Source organism: Chlorocebus sabaeus, chromosome 8 (assembly GCF_047675955.1).
Source record: "Chlorocebus sabaeus isolate Y175 chromosome 8, mChlSab1.0.hap1, whole genome shotgun sequence".
Classification (NCBI taxonomy): domain Eukaryota; kingdom Metazoa; phylum Chordata; class Mammalia; order Primates; family Cercopithecidae; genus Chlorocebus; species Chlorocebus sabaeus.
This window is the reverse complement of record NC_132911.1, coordinates 18,234,871-18,252,194: the sequence shown is the minus strand read 5'-3', so window position 1 is coordinate 18,252,194 and position 17,324 is coordinate 18,234,871. Positions and strand designations below refer to the sequence as shown.

General features: G+C 39.1%; 1 protein-coding gene across 7 annotated transcripts in view; it reads left to right on the top strand.

Moving 5' to 3' along the window:
* The window catches only part of PSD3 (pleckstrin and Sec7 domain containing 3), a 555,746-nt gene that overhangs the window by 324,733 nt on the left and 213,689 nt on the right, over positions 1 to 17,324 (top strand). The window contains exon 10 of one of the 7 annotated variants that reach the window (XM_073017966.1): positions 745 to 1,854. The exons of the other annotated variants lie outside the window; for them this stretch is intronic. Within the exon in view, the coding sequence (XP_072874067.1) occupies positions 745 to 906 (162 nt within the window). The 3' untranslated portion in view covers positions 907 to 1,854. Of the gene's footprint in view, positions 1 to 744; positions 1,855 to 17,324 lie in introns of those variants that run through there. 7 annotated transcript variants of the gene reach the window in all.

The following is a 17,324-nucleotide window of genomic DNA, read 5'->3' as shown; positions in this document are numbered from 1 at the left end:
TCCATAACAAACCCCAGCCGCTCACCCATCCAAGATGGTTTTCCATTTCAATAGGAATGAGTTTTATTGAAAATTTCAGTAAGAAAAGGTTTTCTTTAAACCATGTTTGTTTCATTTCTCTATTCTGTGTGCTGTTCATTTTTCCTTCCCTTCCCTCCCTTTCTTCTTGACTTTTTGTCCTGGTTTCTTTTTATTTGTCTTTTCCTTTCTCTTTGGCTTTCTAGTTTTCTTTTGATATCTTTTTTTCTCATTCTCTTTGTCTTAGGATAGCTATCGCTGGATTCCCTGCTGAGATAAATTATTAGGTGGAATATGTACTTGAATGTTGGGGGAAAATACTGTTATATATGTGTTACACAGATACATACATACATAGAAACTTTTCAGTGTTTGGCGTCATCTTACAGGTTTTTTAATATCCTGGTCATTCTCTCTTTGCCACCTTTCCTATCTCCACGTGACAGGCGTGTGTGACATTCAGTTTTTTTTTTCATGAGATAAAAGGAAAAATTATGACCTTTATTAGGTTTCCTCATAATCATATATAGAAACTGCTAGATTCAGTATCAAAAAATGCTTAAAGTTACATAGATTAAACTGAGTTTTTCATTGTTACATATTGATCTTGATACTTTTAGATTAATTTGAATCAAAAGTAACATTTGGATTTATATCTGTTCAGATTTCTTTGGCCCAGAAGTAACATTTGTACTTTTATGTCTGTTGTTCTGTGTTATTTTGTAGTTGGGAACATTATTGAAGGTCTGCTGTGTGTTTACTAGGTGTTGTGGGATTGGAGAAGATGCTGAAACCAAATGGGCACCTGTCCTCAGAGATCACAGACTACTGAGAAATATTGGAGGGGTCTTTCTCCATAAAATGGACAGTTATTCCATGTCGAAATAAAAGTATAAGCCAAATTCTGTTTTGTTTTCTGAAGAGAAAGGGTTAAGGTCTAAAAGGTCTAAAAAATAGACCGTGACATATTTAAATGTATGAGAAATGAGAAACTTGTGTTAAGTCCTTTAATTCAGAGAATTTAATTAATATGTTGCTTCTGAATTTGCCTTATACTGTATTGAAGGGATGGATACATTGAGCCCTTTTTTTGGTTTAAAATTCCATTGCAGTTTTCGTTGTTTAGTCAGTTAACCTAAACCGATATTTGACTTTTTTCCCCTACAAGGTGCTTCGAGTATAAGATATGGATATCTGTAATAAAAGTGCAATAAGTTGGATATCAGAAGACAACCAGTGATAGGATATTATTTAGGTTCTTCAAAGCAGAAAGCTGGGAGGAGGTGATGTTTGAGATGGTGTATTAGTCCATTCTCCCACCGCTGTAAAGAAATACCTCATACTGAGTAATTTATAAAGAACAGAGGTTTATTTTGCTCATGGTTCTGTGGGCTGTACAGAAAGCATGATGCTGGCACCTGCTTGACTTCTAGGGAGGCCTCAGGAAACTTAAAATCATGGCATATGGGAAGGCAGGCACATCTTACATGGCCAGAGCAGGAGGAAGAGAGGGAGGAGGGAGATACTACACACTATTAAATAGCCATAGCTCAGGAGAGCTCACTCATCATCATGAGAACAGCACCAAGGGGATGGTGCTAACCCATTCATGAGAACTCTGCCCTCCTGATCCAATCACTTCCCACCAGACCCCATATCCAGTACTGTGGATTATTATCCAACGTGAGATTTGGTGGGGACACAAACTATGTCAAATGGCCTTTTGAAGTATAGGTAAAAGACTTACTTGTTATCTTGGTTATTATTCCATTGCACTTCCTGCCCCTTCTTTCACCCAAAGACATTCTCATATGTACCCCTCTCAACTACATGATCAAATCAAGACAGTAATTCATTTAACAAAATAGGCCAGATCATCTGGTATGATTGACATAGTACAGATAAACACAAAAAAGTCTGTTATTGTCTTACAAGTTTCTGAATAACACTGTGATCATGTTTCTACGGGCTCCGCCCATCCCAGCGGTTGGATGTGGTTTGTATTCAAGCATCCTTGGGACAATGTGGAAGAGAAAGGGGAGGTTCTGCTTTGGGTCTGACAGATTTAGTAAAACATTCCTAAGGCTCTAATAAGTATTACAGCTGCGAAGGACGTGAATAAAGAGGGATAAGAATGGAGAATGCAGGCTAGCTCTGTATTGTAGGCTGTGTTTTGAAGGACAGTATAGTATGAGGATTGAGATTATGATTTGAGAGCTGTACTTGACTAGGTTCTAATACCAGGTTCTCTCTCTTAATAGTCAGGGGACTATGTCAAGTAAATGCTGTATTTCAATGTCCTCATCTATAAAATGGGAGATTTTATTAGTACCCACGTCATTTGGTTGTTTCAATACTTGAATATATGTGTGTGTGTGTGTGTGTGTATATATACACGTGTGTGTGTGTGTGTGTGTGTGTATATATATATATATACACACACAGCTTTTAGAGTCCTCACATATAGTAAGTACTGTTTGTTAACTATTAAAACTTTTTATTTTTGGTATTATTTTACTTAGCCTAAAGTGGGCTGGAATGGGACCCTATCCCTTCCTGCAGGTACCTGGGTTTAAGATTTTTTAGAGGCAAGTGAGATTAGTGGAAGTAGTCGAAACCTCTCCCCACCATCCCTTTTTAGCTTGCTGCTTTCCAAGGATACATACCCTCTGCTCTTTGAAAGGAACCACCTGTGACGTTGACCTGAAAATGAACCTTGCTTAACCCTTACCTTTTTACCTTGTTAACAGCCTCTTTCTCCTGGGTCTATCCCTTTTCCCCCATTTTTATACCTTACATTTGGTTTGCGTTTTTAGTGACTTCCGTCTTTGATGCTGCAAGAGGGGAAGTACTTAGGGTACATTGGCTCTTGGAATGGTTTTGGAATTTTGAAAAACCTTTGAGGAAGCAAACTAGTTCATACTCTCCTAAGATCCCAAGATGATCCTAGGATATTGGAGATGTGAATTATTTGAAGTGATTAAAATATCCCTGGGGGAAACAAGGGTTGCTAGAGAGCTGCCTTCCAAATGGAGAGGCCTTGGTCTGAAGGATCAGGTCCGGGAGTTGTTGGGATTCTGCTTTGTCTCACCGCGATTTTTATGGACTGTGTCAGCCTGGGAACGTCTTTTACTCAGTCTCATCGGCGGCTGATAGCAACGAGTGAAGTGTTAGCTTTTGATTATGTGCCTATTTCTGAAACTCTTCACTCTGTAGAATAACCTTTGAAAATTCATAACAGCCTAGATATGGAATCAACCTAAATGTTCATCAGCAGATGAACGGATAAAATGTGGTAGATGTGTACAGTGGAATACTATTTGGCCTTAAAAAGGAGGAATTCTGTCATTTGTGACATTGCTAAATCTGGCGGACATTACACTAAATGAAATAAGCCAGGCACAGAAAGACAAATACTGCATGATCTCGCTTACAGTGGAATCTAAAAAAGTTGATCTCACAGATTTAAGGAGTAGAATGATGGTTACCAGGGTCTGGGGATGGCGGGGATTTGAACAAAGGGTACTATTTCCTTTAGACAATATAAATAAATCTTGGAGCTCTGTTGTACAGCATGGTGACTATAGTTAATAACATTATATTGTTTATTTGAAAATCACTAGAATAGATTTTGAATGTTATCACAAAACAGTTAAGTATGTGTGGTGAGAAATATGTTAATTAGCTTTAATCATTGTACAGTATATATGTATATTCAAAATATCACATTGCATACCATAAATATATACAGTTTTCATTTGTCAATTAAAACATTTAAAAATAATAATTTTCCTGAAAGTTCCTCTATCTTATGTTCAAAATGCAGTGTCTTGCTCCTCTGCCTTTCTGTTCCCTGAATTTTATTTCTTCTGAGTTTCATAGGAAACCCTTGTTCTTGATTGTAACAGAAAAGCTGCATTTCTATCCTCTATGGAATCTGCTCTGCGTTTCTGTCCTCTATTGAATCTGGTCTGCGTTTCTATCCTACCCTCTATCGAATCTGCTCTGCGTTTCTGTCCTCTATCTAATCTGCTCTGCGTTTCTGTCCTCTATCGAATCTGCTCTGCGTTTCTGTCCTCTGTCGAATCTGCTCTGCGTTTCTGTCCTCTGTCGAATCTGCTCTGCGTTTCTATCTTCTGTCGAAGCTGCTCTGCGTTTCTATCCTACCCTCTATCGAATCTGCTCTGCGTTTCTATCCTACCCTCTATCGAATCTGCTCTGCGTTCCTGTCCTGTCCTCTATCGAATCTGCTCTGCGTTCCTGTCCTCTATCGAATCTGCTCTGCGTTTCTATCTTCTGTCGAATCTGCTCTACATGTGTAACTCCAGTGGTTGATAATCCTCCATTTTTCATTATATACGGAAAAGACACAGGGCCTTTCAGTGATGGTCACCAGGTATTTATATATTTAGAGATGAAATGTCCGTTTGAAAATGTATTTACATGAAAGAAGGGAAGAAACTGAGAAAAGACAAGGAGATCCTGGCAAACGGGGTAGGAACATGTAGGGTGGAAGGTCAGTTATTGACTGTCCCATAATTTCATTCTGAAGAGACATCTAGACAGTAGATCTTGACATGACATGAACCCGGTTGTTTTCTATCCCACTTTCCCATTGCCACCTACCATTTAATACTCAGATACTGCTCTCTTAGTATTTTTATTCCAGTCATTGTTAGATTTGGGGGGGGGGGGCAAGCAGTTAAATTCAGTAAGTACCAAGAGACAGTAGAAAGAAATTAGCTGAAACAGTCTCTCCTTTAAGAATTTTTATATCAACTTATTGATGGAGAAAACAGAAGCAACAAAAAGTTGCATAGATTTGCAAAATAACTAAATATTTGTGATGAAACTGAACACAATTTGCAGAATGTTTAAAAACATACCTTGAATGTGTTTGAATACACAAGTAGCTCTAAGAATAATTTTAGTTACAAGGCAGTGTCACTGGAAGTAATTGAAAAGGTAGGAAAATCTTATAGAGACCACTGAATATGACAGTGTTTAGGTTATTGCTTACTATTAGATGTTTGACATTAAAATATTCTTTAAATATTTACTTTTGTGAATAGAAATTGCTTTCCTTGGGAATTTATGAACTTTAAAATTAGCATGTCTTCACTTAAGGGAAGACCAAAAGTTTTAATGAGGAAGAGAGAGAGAGAGAGAGAGAGAGAGAGAGAGAGAGTGTGTGTGTGTGTGTGTGTGTGTGTGTGTGTGTGAAGAAAGGGTTAGTTAAATTGAAAGGGTGTAAATCAGTATGCTTGGCCGAGCAGGATTTATAAGCTTCATTCCATGAATGGAATGATTAAAAAAAAAACTGAATTAAATTGTTACCTAGTCTATTGGTTAGAATCCCAATAAAAGTTGTCATTCAAATGCATTTGTTTTCCCTTGCTTTCTCAAAGGACAGAGTTCAGGCAAGGTTCTTTTAGGAGAAGGTTCCGAGAATATGTAGGATACCTCCATCCGGTTTTTAACTTATCTTGTCAGCTGAAAGGTTATATATTTTGCTTTAAACATAATTTTCTCGTTTGGTTTTCTTAGGGGAAAATAATTTGTGAAAATGATGGAGGAATTAGCCAAGAAGATAGAATTTAAACACACTCAAAAGATCAGCAAAGATAAAACACATTTTAAATAAAGATTAATGCATCTTTTTGGACAAGGAAGAAACATAATTAGGAAATATAATATGATGCTCTCAGATTTGTAACCATTAGGCTTTTTAATCAGTTACAGCCATATATAAGGGTAAACAACAACAAATGAATCATCCATTAAAAATCTAGAGATAAGGAATTTTTGTAAGTTCAAACCACAAAAAGGATCAGTTTACACAGAGTGACAGCAAGAGCTGTAATGATTCTTCTTTGAAGAAAAAAAAAGAAAGAAATACAAGAGCAAAACTGACCCAGCTTTCTTTCTGAGTTCCATCAACCCCTTTCAGTCAGGGAGCAGATTGGAAATTTAGCACTGACAATTGCCCTACTTTTTAATATTTTCTACCAGAAGGCTTAACCTAAGCAACAGGAAGTCTTTTTTCCGTATTTCATCTTCCCATCCCCATTGTTGCTCTCTCCTCTCTGATCTTTACTTCCTGATTAACACTGAGTACAAGTATAACTGGAGATATCAGAATAAGACTAGGTTTTATTAATGTCACCATTCTAGTTTGTGCTATCATATTATAGTTTTGCAGATGTTACCGTTGGAGGAGACTGGGCAAATGGCACAAGGACTATGTTCTTTTCTTAAAACTGCCTGTGAGTCTGTAATTCTCTCAGTAAAACAATGACAAAAATAATGAACACGTCCACTCTAAAAAAAAAAAAAAAGGGGGGGGGGGGTAGTTTGTCTATTCAGCCAGAGGTTTTAGGCATCATAAAAATTGGCTTAATGAAATTTTACTATTCTTGGTCATTCTTTTAAAGTACTGAGTATAGTATAATGACCAACAGTTCAGGTATAACTATATAACAGTATTAAAAACACTGATATTTTAACAAAAAGACAATGGGAATTGTTTTGAAGAATTGAAAGCTGGAAAGTAACATGATCCTATGTTTATTATCATGTTTTACTCTGGATGTTTGAAGAATTGTTTAGGGAAGTGGAAAGACAGTAAAATTGCAATTGTCTGTGTGAGAAGGATGGTGACTCGGATGCCGGGTGGTGACAGTATTGAAGGAAAAAGTACTGAATTATTTTGAGCTTACTATTAGAGATTCTATTGCTGGACTGGTTCCTGATTGCCCTTACCTGAATGAAGTAGAAAAGAAACAAAAAGTAGAACCTGAATTTTCTCTTCCCAGTTAATGTTTGTTTGTTTGTTTTTGCGACACAGTCTCACTCTATTGCCCAGGCTGGAATGCAGTGACATGATCTCTGCTCACTGCAGCCTCTGCCTCCCGGCTTCAAGCAGTCCTCCTGCCACAGCCTCCCGAGTAGCTGGGATTACAGGCATCCACCGCCATGTCCAGCTAATTTTTTTTTTTTTTTTTGTATTTTTAGTAGAAATAGGGTTTTACCATGTTGACAGGGCTGGTCTTGAACTAGTGACCTCAAATGATTCACCCACCTCGGCCTCCCAAAGTGGCATGAGCCATTGTGCCCAGACCCCAGTTAATGTTTATTTGACCTGTTAGGTTGAATGTCATGGAAGGCTGTGTGGCAGAGTGAAATAAGTAGTTAAAGATCTGGAAAGTAATCCCAATATCTTACCTTGGCCACACAATTGAATCCTTTTCCGTTTTCTCAGGTATGGCATGGAATAAAAATACCTTCCTCTAAGAGCAATTAGAATTAAATACAATGAGATGTGTTAAATGGCTAGCATTGTGCCCGTGTGGAGTACACTAGTTGTTCTGACTGGGTTATGAAAGTCCCTGGGCTCTAAGCCTGTCGTAGTGTTGCTCGCGACTAGTGGCGGCACCCCTGAGTGATCATTTCACTTTGTGCCTGCATTTCCTCATTTGTAAAAGAAGATATTTGGCCTGTGCCCATAGTTTTCAGGTTTTCGGTTTAGTCTCCTGGAGCCTGGGTCCAGGGTTCACCCTTCCCTGTCACCACTCCCCTTCTCCTGCAGACGTTGTTCTCTTTTTCTATCATGTTCTAACTTCCTCAGGTGATATCTTTTGAGCAAAATATTACACAGCAAAAAAGAAGTTGGAAAAACTTCACCGGGCAATCTTGTAAGGATCATTTCAGTCCAAGTGCTGGGCATTTTCTCAACATTGTTTTTTTTCTTTGTGAATCCAAATCACATTTCTTAAGTTTTAACTCTCACCTTGTATTTCCTGGTTTGGACAAAGCAGTACATACTTAGTAATGGAACCAGAGAATGTTCAGATCTAAATCCAAGAAAATTGCTTTTGTCATCGCAGCATTTTCAGAAGGTTATTCCCAAAGGACTATACAAGAGGAAGAAGCAGACCTCAGTCGGAAAAAGGTCTGAACTTTTTATAAAGGAAAGGCCTGAACTGAATTCTCAAAAATACTTGATCTGAGTTATATTCGGAGTATGTAGCTGAAAATAGCAACTTATGGGTGGTATTTAAGTGTAGCTAAAAAAAGAGCATCAACTGTTGCCTGGAGTAGGTGAGTTCTTTCCAAGAGAAGGTCATGGAAACCTGGTAGCAACAGTATCCATGGAGGAAGCCTGTCCTGTGTAGGTCGGAGAGCCTTTTAAGAGAAAAGCTAGGTCTGCAAGCTTTTTGAGAGAAAAGCTTTAAAGGTTCTGGCTTAAAATACGGAATTTTGCTGCTTTCTTCAGTAAAGCAAATCAAGCTGAGTTACGTGATGAAAGGTGGGTGGTGTGTTTCTGCTTCTGCCCTCCCAGTGCAGGTCTGGCAGCTTGCTTTCCCTTTCAATCACATGCTCATCATGGGCAGAATAACGATGCTGCTTTTGGTGTGGTTCAGCCCGTGAATGAAAAATGAGGGTAATACTTTGAAGTAACTGAAGATTCACAAATCATGTTCATGCGTTTTCTTAAAAAAAAAAAAAAATTTACCAAAAAGAAGTCTGTTAGAACGTTTCAACAGAACAGATACTGCTTAAAAGGACAAACAGATTTTTAACCCCCCAAAAAAAGAAAAAAGGAAAAAAAGTTTGAGTGTTAGTAGTTGTAATCATTAAGGGTACTGTAATAGAATATTAATGATTCCCAGTGGATTTGATTTTCAATTTTATCATGAAGAAGTGCTACAGAATTTCCTATTCAGATGTATCCTTAGACATTTAAATGTTTGTATGTTTGGAGCATTTTAATTTTTATTTTATTTTATTTTTTATTTTATTTTATTTCGTATTTTATTTTATTTTGAAACAGGGTCTCACCCTGTTGCCCAGGCTGGAGTGCAGTGGCACGATCTCGGCTCACTGCAACCTCTACCTCCTAGGTTGAAGCGATTCTCCTGCTTCAGCTTCCTGAGTAGCTGGGATTACAGGCGTGCACCACCATGCCTGTCTAATTGTTATATTTGTAGTAGGGACAGGGGTTTCACCATGTTGGCCAGGCTTGTCTCGAACTCCTGGCCTCAAGTGATCCGCCCACCTTGGCCTCCCAAGGTACTGGGATTACAGGCTTGAGCTGCTGCACCCAGCCTTGTTTGGAGCATGTTTAAAGTGTCATAACAGTCCAGGATTGCTGCCCCTCTCGCTAACATGAACATGTATTATGGATATGAATGTAACTGGTCACATTGTGAATAAAAACCACCCTCTTTTTGCTATGATATATCAGGAGACTGAGGAGTTCCTTGGGATTGATGCCCCCCCTTTCAGCAGACCAGCAGTGCAAGGATAACTGGAACTGTCATGGCAAATATTCTATCCTGCACGTGGTATTTACATAGCCAATAGGGATACAGAAAAATTTTATTTTAAAGGCATTTGTAGTTATACAGTCAAAATATCCCATAAAGGAAAACAATTTGTTATTATAGTAATGCTTCACTTAGCTAAAGGTCAATCGTTTTTTGAAAAAGACTCAAAAAGTTGAAAACAAGCAAAAAAATAAAAATAACTCTCAACGGCCAGAATAATTAGAGTCCATGTATTAATAACTGACCTCACAAATTTCACACAGACCTTAATTTAGATCCTCTTTTTTAATACTACCCACAATTAGTTTTCACTTTGAAATGTTTGGCCTGATCCTCCCCCTGGCGTATCATAATCCCAGGGGCCTGTAGACATAGGCAAATACCAGCATACAAGTCCCTGCTGACCATCACTGAGCCAGCTCTTCAGGGGCAAGTTAATAGCCACATCCAACTGATTTTAATAAAATGAATTCAGTAGAACACAAACATTTAGATTATTACATAAATTTTTAAGTTGAAATTATTTATTTATTAATTTTGAGATGCAGTCTCACTCTGTCACCCAGGCTGGAATGCGGTGGCATTATTTCAGCTCACTGCAACCTCTGCCTCCCAGGTTCAAGCGATTCTCCTGTCTTAGCCTCCCTAGTAGTTGGGATTACAGGCACCCACTATCACGCCCTGCTAATTTTTGTATTTTTAGTGAAACAGATCAGGCTGATCTGGAACACCTGACCTCAAGTAATCCACCCACCTCGGCTTCCCAAAGTGCTGGGATTACAGGCATGAGCCACCGCACCTGGCCTAAGTTGAAATTATTTTAAAGGAACAGTTGTTTTCTCAGTTTGGCCATGAAATAGAAGAATGGAGTTCAAGGAACTGATGTCCCTCAGATAGGGGGGCAGTAGCAAGAAGTGATGTGCTAATGAGATAAGGAGTAAATGTTGAAACCTTAAAGGGCACTAGGTCTCCAAATGGGACAGCTGGAGTTATTTTGAAGAGAGGCATTCAAATCTGTGTAGTCAGTAGCCTCTCAGAATGGCTGCATTACAGCACTGCAAAGTAATGGATGTACTTGATGAGTCATCAAAAATGTTACATTTTGTTTACTTAGTTTGATTAAGGAGATAGAGCGTATGAAATAGAGTGGAAAGATTGCCAGTAAAAGTATTTTTTAAAGATTTTTTGGCATTTAAAGAAATTAGCTTCAATCAGAAAATTCACTAATGTAGGATAATTCATTTCTCTATCCAAAACCATTCTGGAACTCTGTTCCCTGTCAGTGTTGGATTTTTACTGATATTTTAAGCATTTTATTTGCTTGTTTTAATTGTTTTAACATTTACTCTTCCCTTAAACTCTCCATAGATAGCAGCATAGTTTTTGTGCTAAATTGTTGTTTTCTCAGAAACACCAGAAGCCACATTATCCAGATCTTGCAACAAAGTATTTTCTGGATAATGCAGGTACCTGAACCTTCCTCTTCACAACATACCATCTCGTCAGAGGGAGTTCACACATTCTTTATTTTTTTTATTTTTATTTTTTGGAGTTAGTCTTGCTCTGTCGCACAGGCTGGAGTACAGTGGTGTGATCTCAACTCACTGCAACCTCCACCTCCTAGGTTCAAGTGATTCTCCTGCCTTAACCTCCCGAGTAGCTGGGACTACAGGCGTGCACCACCACTCTTGGCTAATTTTTGTATTTTTAATAGAGATGGGATTTCACCATATTGGCCAGGCTGGTCTCGAACACCTGACCTCATGATCCACCAGCCTTGGCCTCCCGAAGTGCTGGGATTACAGGTGTGAGCCGCCGCACCTGGCCCACACATTCTTATAGTTCTCCTTATCATCTCCCCAGACTGTCTGTTGAGAAGAATCCTGATACCCTCACACTTTCTCCCAGAAAAAATGAACTACGCTGTTCATTTGGAAACCACTGCCATTTGTAAAAGACAACAAAGGGAAGTCAGTTCCTGCTCCTGGGGAAAATCATTTCACCGTGAAGTTACCTATTCTAAAAGCAATCAGAAGCAATTATTCCTTGAGATTGCAAGATAGGTACACTGTTACTCTTGTTGCCTCATTTCCATGTTCTTTCACTCCCAAAAACAGAAATGAAAGGCAAATATGTATACTCAAAATAGTATCTCGAAAGGTTATTTGCATTTCAGGTTGTTTGTCATATGGTATAGACTTAGACAAAAATAAATAAATAAATATATATTTGAAAAGAAAGGGATTTTGAGAACATACTGATTAGATGGTGGTATTGCTTATCACTTGCATTTGATCTTCCTTCCTTCCAAGTCTTCTTTTTTTTTTTTTTTTTTGAAACGGAGTCTCGCTCTGTCGCCCAGGCTGGAGTGCAGTGGCTGGATCTCAGCTCACTGCAAGTGCCGCCTCCTGGGTTTACACCATTCTCTTGCCTTGGGAGGACAAGAGACCCTCTCGTTGGCCACAGGATGCCTCATACCTAATGTAATTTTTAGAACAGATCAGATACTCAACACATACTCATTAAAGAAATAATTTCAGTTTTCTGTAAAACACAGTGGCAGTGATTCTGCATGAACAACTTGATATTGTATGTAGAATTGTTAGTGTGTTTAAGTATATACATAATTTCGTATTTTATTTTTTGAGAGGAGTTATACCTATAATCAGATATTCAGATGGATGTTTGTTTCCCAGAATATTAAGAGCCATAAGCTAGGATTTCCCAAGTGTGCAGATTTTTACGCTAGTGGTTTAATTATAATAAACAAAAACATTAGGAGAACGGAGACTTTTTCCCCCCAAAGCACACTTTTATTCATTAAGGCCCTGCTGTGCGTCAGGCTCTATAGCTGGGTTACAGTTGTAGCTCTTATTATTTAGGCCATGCCATTCATCTGTTTCAGAATTTACTAGATAACAGGTATTGGACAACTACACAAATGATGAACTGCTTTACTCAAAATTATATATTAAATGTGTAGGTACAGAAGGCATGCTTAATAGATTTGCCGTATTTGGCAAAAGTCAGAAGCTGTATCAATATAAAACTTAATAGGATTCCCAAGTTCTGGCTTTGGTAAAGGCTGCACTAAATATATTGCAGGGAACAAGGATGAATAAGACATGAATTTTGGCCAGGTGCGGTGGCTCACGCCTGTAATCCCAGCACTTTGGGAGGTCCAGGCAGGCGGATCACCTGAGCTCAGGAGTTCAGGACCAGCCTGGCCAACATGGTGAAACCCTGTCTCTATTAAAAGTACAAAAATTAGCTGGGCGTGGTGTTGCACGCCTGAAATCCCAGCTACTCGACAGGCTGAGGCAGGAGAATCACTTGAACCTGGGAGGTGGAGGTTGCAGTGAGCTGAGATGGCACCACTGCGCTCCAACCTGGGTGACAGAGACTCCATCTCAAAATAAAAAATTAAAAAAAAAAAAGTCATGAATTTTTCCCTGAAGGAATTTTAATCTGGTACAGTAGTTTTCAATCCGGTTACATATTATAATCAACTGGGGCCAGAGGGAAAAAAAGTAGGAGGCTGAAATATTCTCACTGAGATGGAAAACTGTCAAGATGGCACAAACATGTTGGAGAAAGGTCTGGTATGTTCTTATAAAGCTAAACATACCTACCCTATGAACCAGTCATTCAAGAGAAACAAAAGCATATGTTACAAGAATAATCACAGCAGATTTATTGCTAATAGCACCAAACTGGAAACAACCCAAATATCCACAAACAGGTGACTGGATTAAGAAGCTGTGGAATATCCATTCAGTAGAATATTACTCAATGATGAAAAGGAATGAACTGTGGATACACACAACATCATGAATGAAAGAAGCTTTACATGAGAGTAAGAGTATGCACTACATGATTTTGTTATTTGAAGTTTTAGGATAGACAAAAATAATGTGAGAAAAGGTCAGAAAACAAAGGTGCGCTTCAGGGATGTGAGGACGGGAATCCTCTGGAAATGCATCCAGGAACTCTCTGGGTCGTGCTAATATTAATGTTGGGGACAATATCGTGTGGGGAGATAAAAGCAAAAACTTGCTGTCTTCTCCCTGTTTTTCCTTCCCCCTCATCAATTTTAAATGTCTGGGAATGACACCGTATGTTTTTTTACAAAGCTCCTCAGGTGATTCTCATACTCAGTGAGATTGGAACTATTAAATAGGATATAATATGAAGGAGAGTGTGTTAGTTTCATATTGCTGTCGTAACAAATCGCCACAAACTTAGTGGTTTGAAACAACACAGATTTATTATCTCATTGTTCTGTGGGTTAGAGGTTTGGGTTTGCTTGGCTGGTTCTTCTACTTTGGGTTTTTCCGTTCCCAAATCAATATTTAGGCAGAACTGTGTTTATTTCTGGAGGCTCTGAAGGTGAACCTGCTTCGAGTTCATTAAGCTCGTTGGCAGGATTAAGTTCCATGTGGTCACAGGACTGCGGTCCCCATTTTCTTGTTGGTGGTTGGCTGAGGTCCTTCTCAGCTTCTAGCGGTCACCTGTAATCCTTGGCTTGTGGTCAGCTACCTCCATTTTGAAAGCTAGCAGAGATGGCCCAAGTTCTTCTCACTCTCCAGTACTGTCTGTCCTCCTCGTCCTCCTCTTTTTGCCTCATCTCTATCTGGTTTCCTCTTCTGATGCATCTTCTGAGTGACTGTTCTCCCTTCCTCTTTGAAGGTCTTGTATGATTACACTGGGTCCACCCGGATAATCCAGAATAATCTCCCTGTATTAAGGTTAGTTGATTAGTAACCTTAGTTCCATCTGCCAAGTCCCTTCTTAGCAGTGGCTAGATGAACATTTGATTAAATCATCAGGCGATGAGACTCTTAGGGGGCCAGCTTCTTTAAAATCCTGCATAAATGTAGAATTACATATAAAATTACTGTGGGATTGCAGAATAAAGAGAAATGACTTTCAACTGGGCAACATCTGGAAAAGCCCCTTTGAGATGGTAGCATATCGTTGTCTTTTGAAAGGTAGTTCCGATGGGGCTGTAGAGCTGGAGTAGAAGGGACTCTAGTTGGGGGTAACAGCTTAAATGCCAGTGTGGAGACAGGAAGGATGACAATGTGTGGTCCACTTAGAGCAGCCATATCCCTTGAATGTACTCCATGTGTGTTAGTTACTATTTACAGAGGTATTCAGGCTCCTAACGTCAGATTTTTCTAGGTCAAAGTGGAAACAAGAGGAATGTCAAGAAGTTAATCGACACTTAGCATGCAGAATCCTTCTTTTAAAAGAACTAAGGCAGTTGTGTGGTATGGTTGTTGTACCACCTTCTCTTCGGCTGTTAGAACTGAGTAGAGTTACACATGAAAACATAAAATCTGATTTTCTTCTAAACTTTTGAAAGCTCCATATCTACTGACACAAACCAGAGAATGTGGCCTTTGGGAAAAGTCTCCCACTCTCCTTCTGTATTGCCCCACAGAGCTTCCCTCTGTTACCATTTTTAGTGGGCTTTGTACCCTACTTTAGGTGGATGATAACATCAGCACAGTCGCAGCTTGTGTGGAGAGATGATGAGGTCATGTCGGCAGGTCCTTGGTGTCTCTAAACATTACTGCCATATTATAACTGATTTTTTACAACAGTTCCACAGAAAGGAAAATCTTTATTAGCATTACTCTCTACCACTTCCCTTCCTTTTCACCTAATTTACTTATAAGCTTTAAAAAGAGTTATGTATACCTTTTTATTTTGAAAGCATTCATCTATACAAAGGAGTCACAGAATACTTGCTGCCAACCTTTGAAAAATACAAAGGATGTAACTGCCCACAGTTGCTTTTATTCAGCCTTCTAAAGTGTGTATACATAAGGGCTAAAATAACAAAACCAGTGCAGCTAGCTGGTCCTTTTTTCGCATGCTGCATATGAGAAATAGGATTAAAAAGGGAAGTTACAGTGGCAGAGCCAAGGGGTCTTTTACAAGAGATCGACAATTTCACTTGCCTTTGGTGACTCATATTTTGCCCTTAAAGCTTCTAGTACATACTAAGCCTTCCGTAGTCTTTCCAAACATTTCTTCCTCTCTCTTGCCAGTGTTTGTTTTCCTTCCTTCTCTTCCCACCTTCCACCCAAACCTGAAGTGCTGGTCATGATGATTAGAGGCCTGCAAAAGGAAACTCGTCGTCTTCTGTGTCTTTTTTTTTTTTTTTTTTTTAACTCACTTTGAGAAGAAAAATAGCTTTTTCTTGGAGTTGCTGTCTGTATTCTGAGCAGACATTGGTACACCTGTAATTCATATAATAGTTAATTGGCACCATTTAGCAGCTGGAAAGGAAGCACTACCTTCTTTACCATGTGGCAGTCTCATTCTTGTCACCATCCAGCCATATTCTCTGCTGGTGTTCTGATTAAAGTTTTGTGCTTTCAGACTCGGAGACACTGGGAACTGTTTCTGATTTCATCTTTTTCCATTCATTTTCCCACTTTAATATGCTAAGGTATATTTTCTGATAATTCAGAAAAATTGCTGTCGCTTTCACCTGTAGTTTTCTCTTCCTGTTTCCACAGTGCGTCTGACTTTGAAAATACTTTGCTTTGCCCATCTATTATGTCAGTTATGTCTGCTTCTGGTTTCTTTTCTCTAGGGACAATTGATTTTTTAAAAATGAAACCAAGCCTTTAGAAATTCCCTTAGGTAATTTCTTCCAGCTGTCATGTTCTTATATTTTCCTTGTTTGTAGTATCTAATTAAAAGCTTATTATAAGGATCCTTCCAGTGTCGTTAACTTCAAGTAAACTGTGTCTGTCCTCCTGCAGGTACCCACATACATTTTTATGAAAAGGGCAAGCTCCAATTTGTGGTACGTTTTTAAATCATTAGTATTAATAATTGAAGATTTGGGGGCATTATTTGCATTTGAGAACCCCTTTGCAACCTTAAAATCTATAGGTTTCTAAGCTTCACATTATCTCGTATGAACAAAGGTGACACTGCCATTTAAAAACTGAGGCTATCCATACGCAGGTACAGAGGGAGAGAGAGAGAGAGAGAGAGAGCAAGCAGGCAGATGGATGCGAGCACAAACACGGTGAGAAAATATCCATGCCTAAGGGCATTTCTTTCAGTGCCTCACTGAATGTGCCCTTCTACTCATTTGCTACGTGAAATCACAACCCTGGCATTTGCCTTCTTAGGGTACAAATTAATAATTAAGACCAACCAGTCCATGAAAACTCAAAGTGGAAAGTATAAACAGTAACACATGAACCTAACTGTATTACAAATTAAGTATTTTGTAATTTGCACTAAAGGGAATGGAAAAGGAAAGAACTAACATAAATAGTTTTGAAAAACAGTATTTTAACTGGATGCCGTGTGGCTGAAGACAAAAAGAGCAATACAAAAACACTGTACTCTGGTTAGTAAATTTGTTTTTTACAGGGGTAAGAGCTGTTAATTCTGAAACTATTACTGATGCAGAATTTTTCTTCTCGGTCACTTTGCAAGCTGGGGACCCCTGGCCAGCAACACCCCACCTGGGCCTCCCTTGGCCACACTGGTGTGCCCCGGCTTACCTGTGTGATCGCTTGTACCCTTGTTTGGTAGTTCCCGAGCTCTTAGACTGCACTTTGAGAAGAATGAGGACATGGGGGGCATGGAAGGGTGAGGAGGGCAGAGAATAATTTTATTGAGTTATGAAAATGGCTTTCAGCAAGGGTCAGCAAGGGAGGGAGGAGGTTCCCCTGTGTGGCTGGGTCTGGCGCCCTTTATGGACTCAGAATGGGGAGTGCATGCTGATTGGTTTGTAAGTATGCAAAAAAGATTAAAGCAAAAACACCACTCAAAGGTGGGCAGGACAGTGTAGAAAAACCAACTGGGAAAGGATAGGAAACCAGTTAGGAAAGGGTATATGTAAAATAGGTGAAGGCTGGGGACCAATCAGAGGAAAGTATGCCAAAGAGGAAGACAGGTTCTCAGTTTGGTCCAAGGACTTAAGTTGTAGCTCAGCTT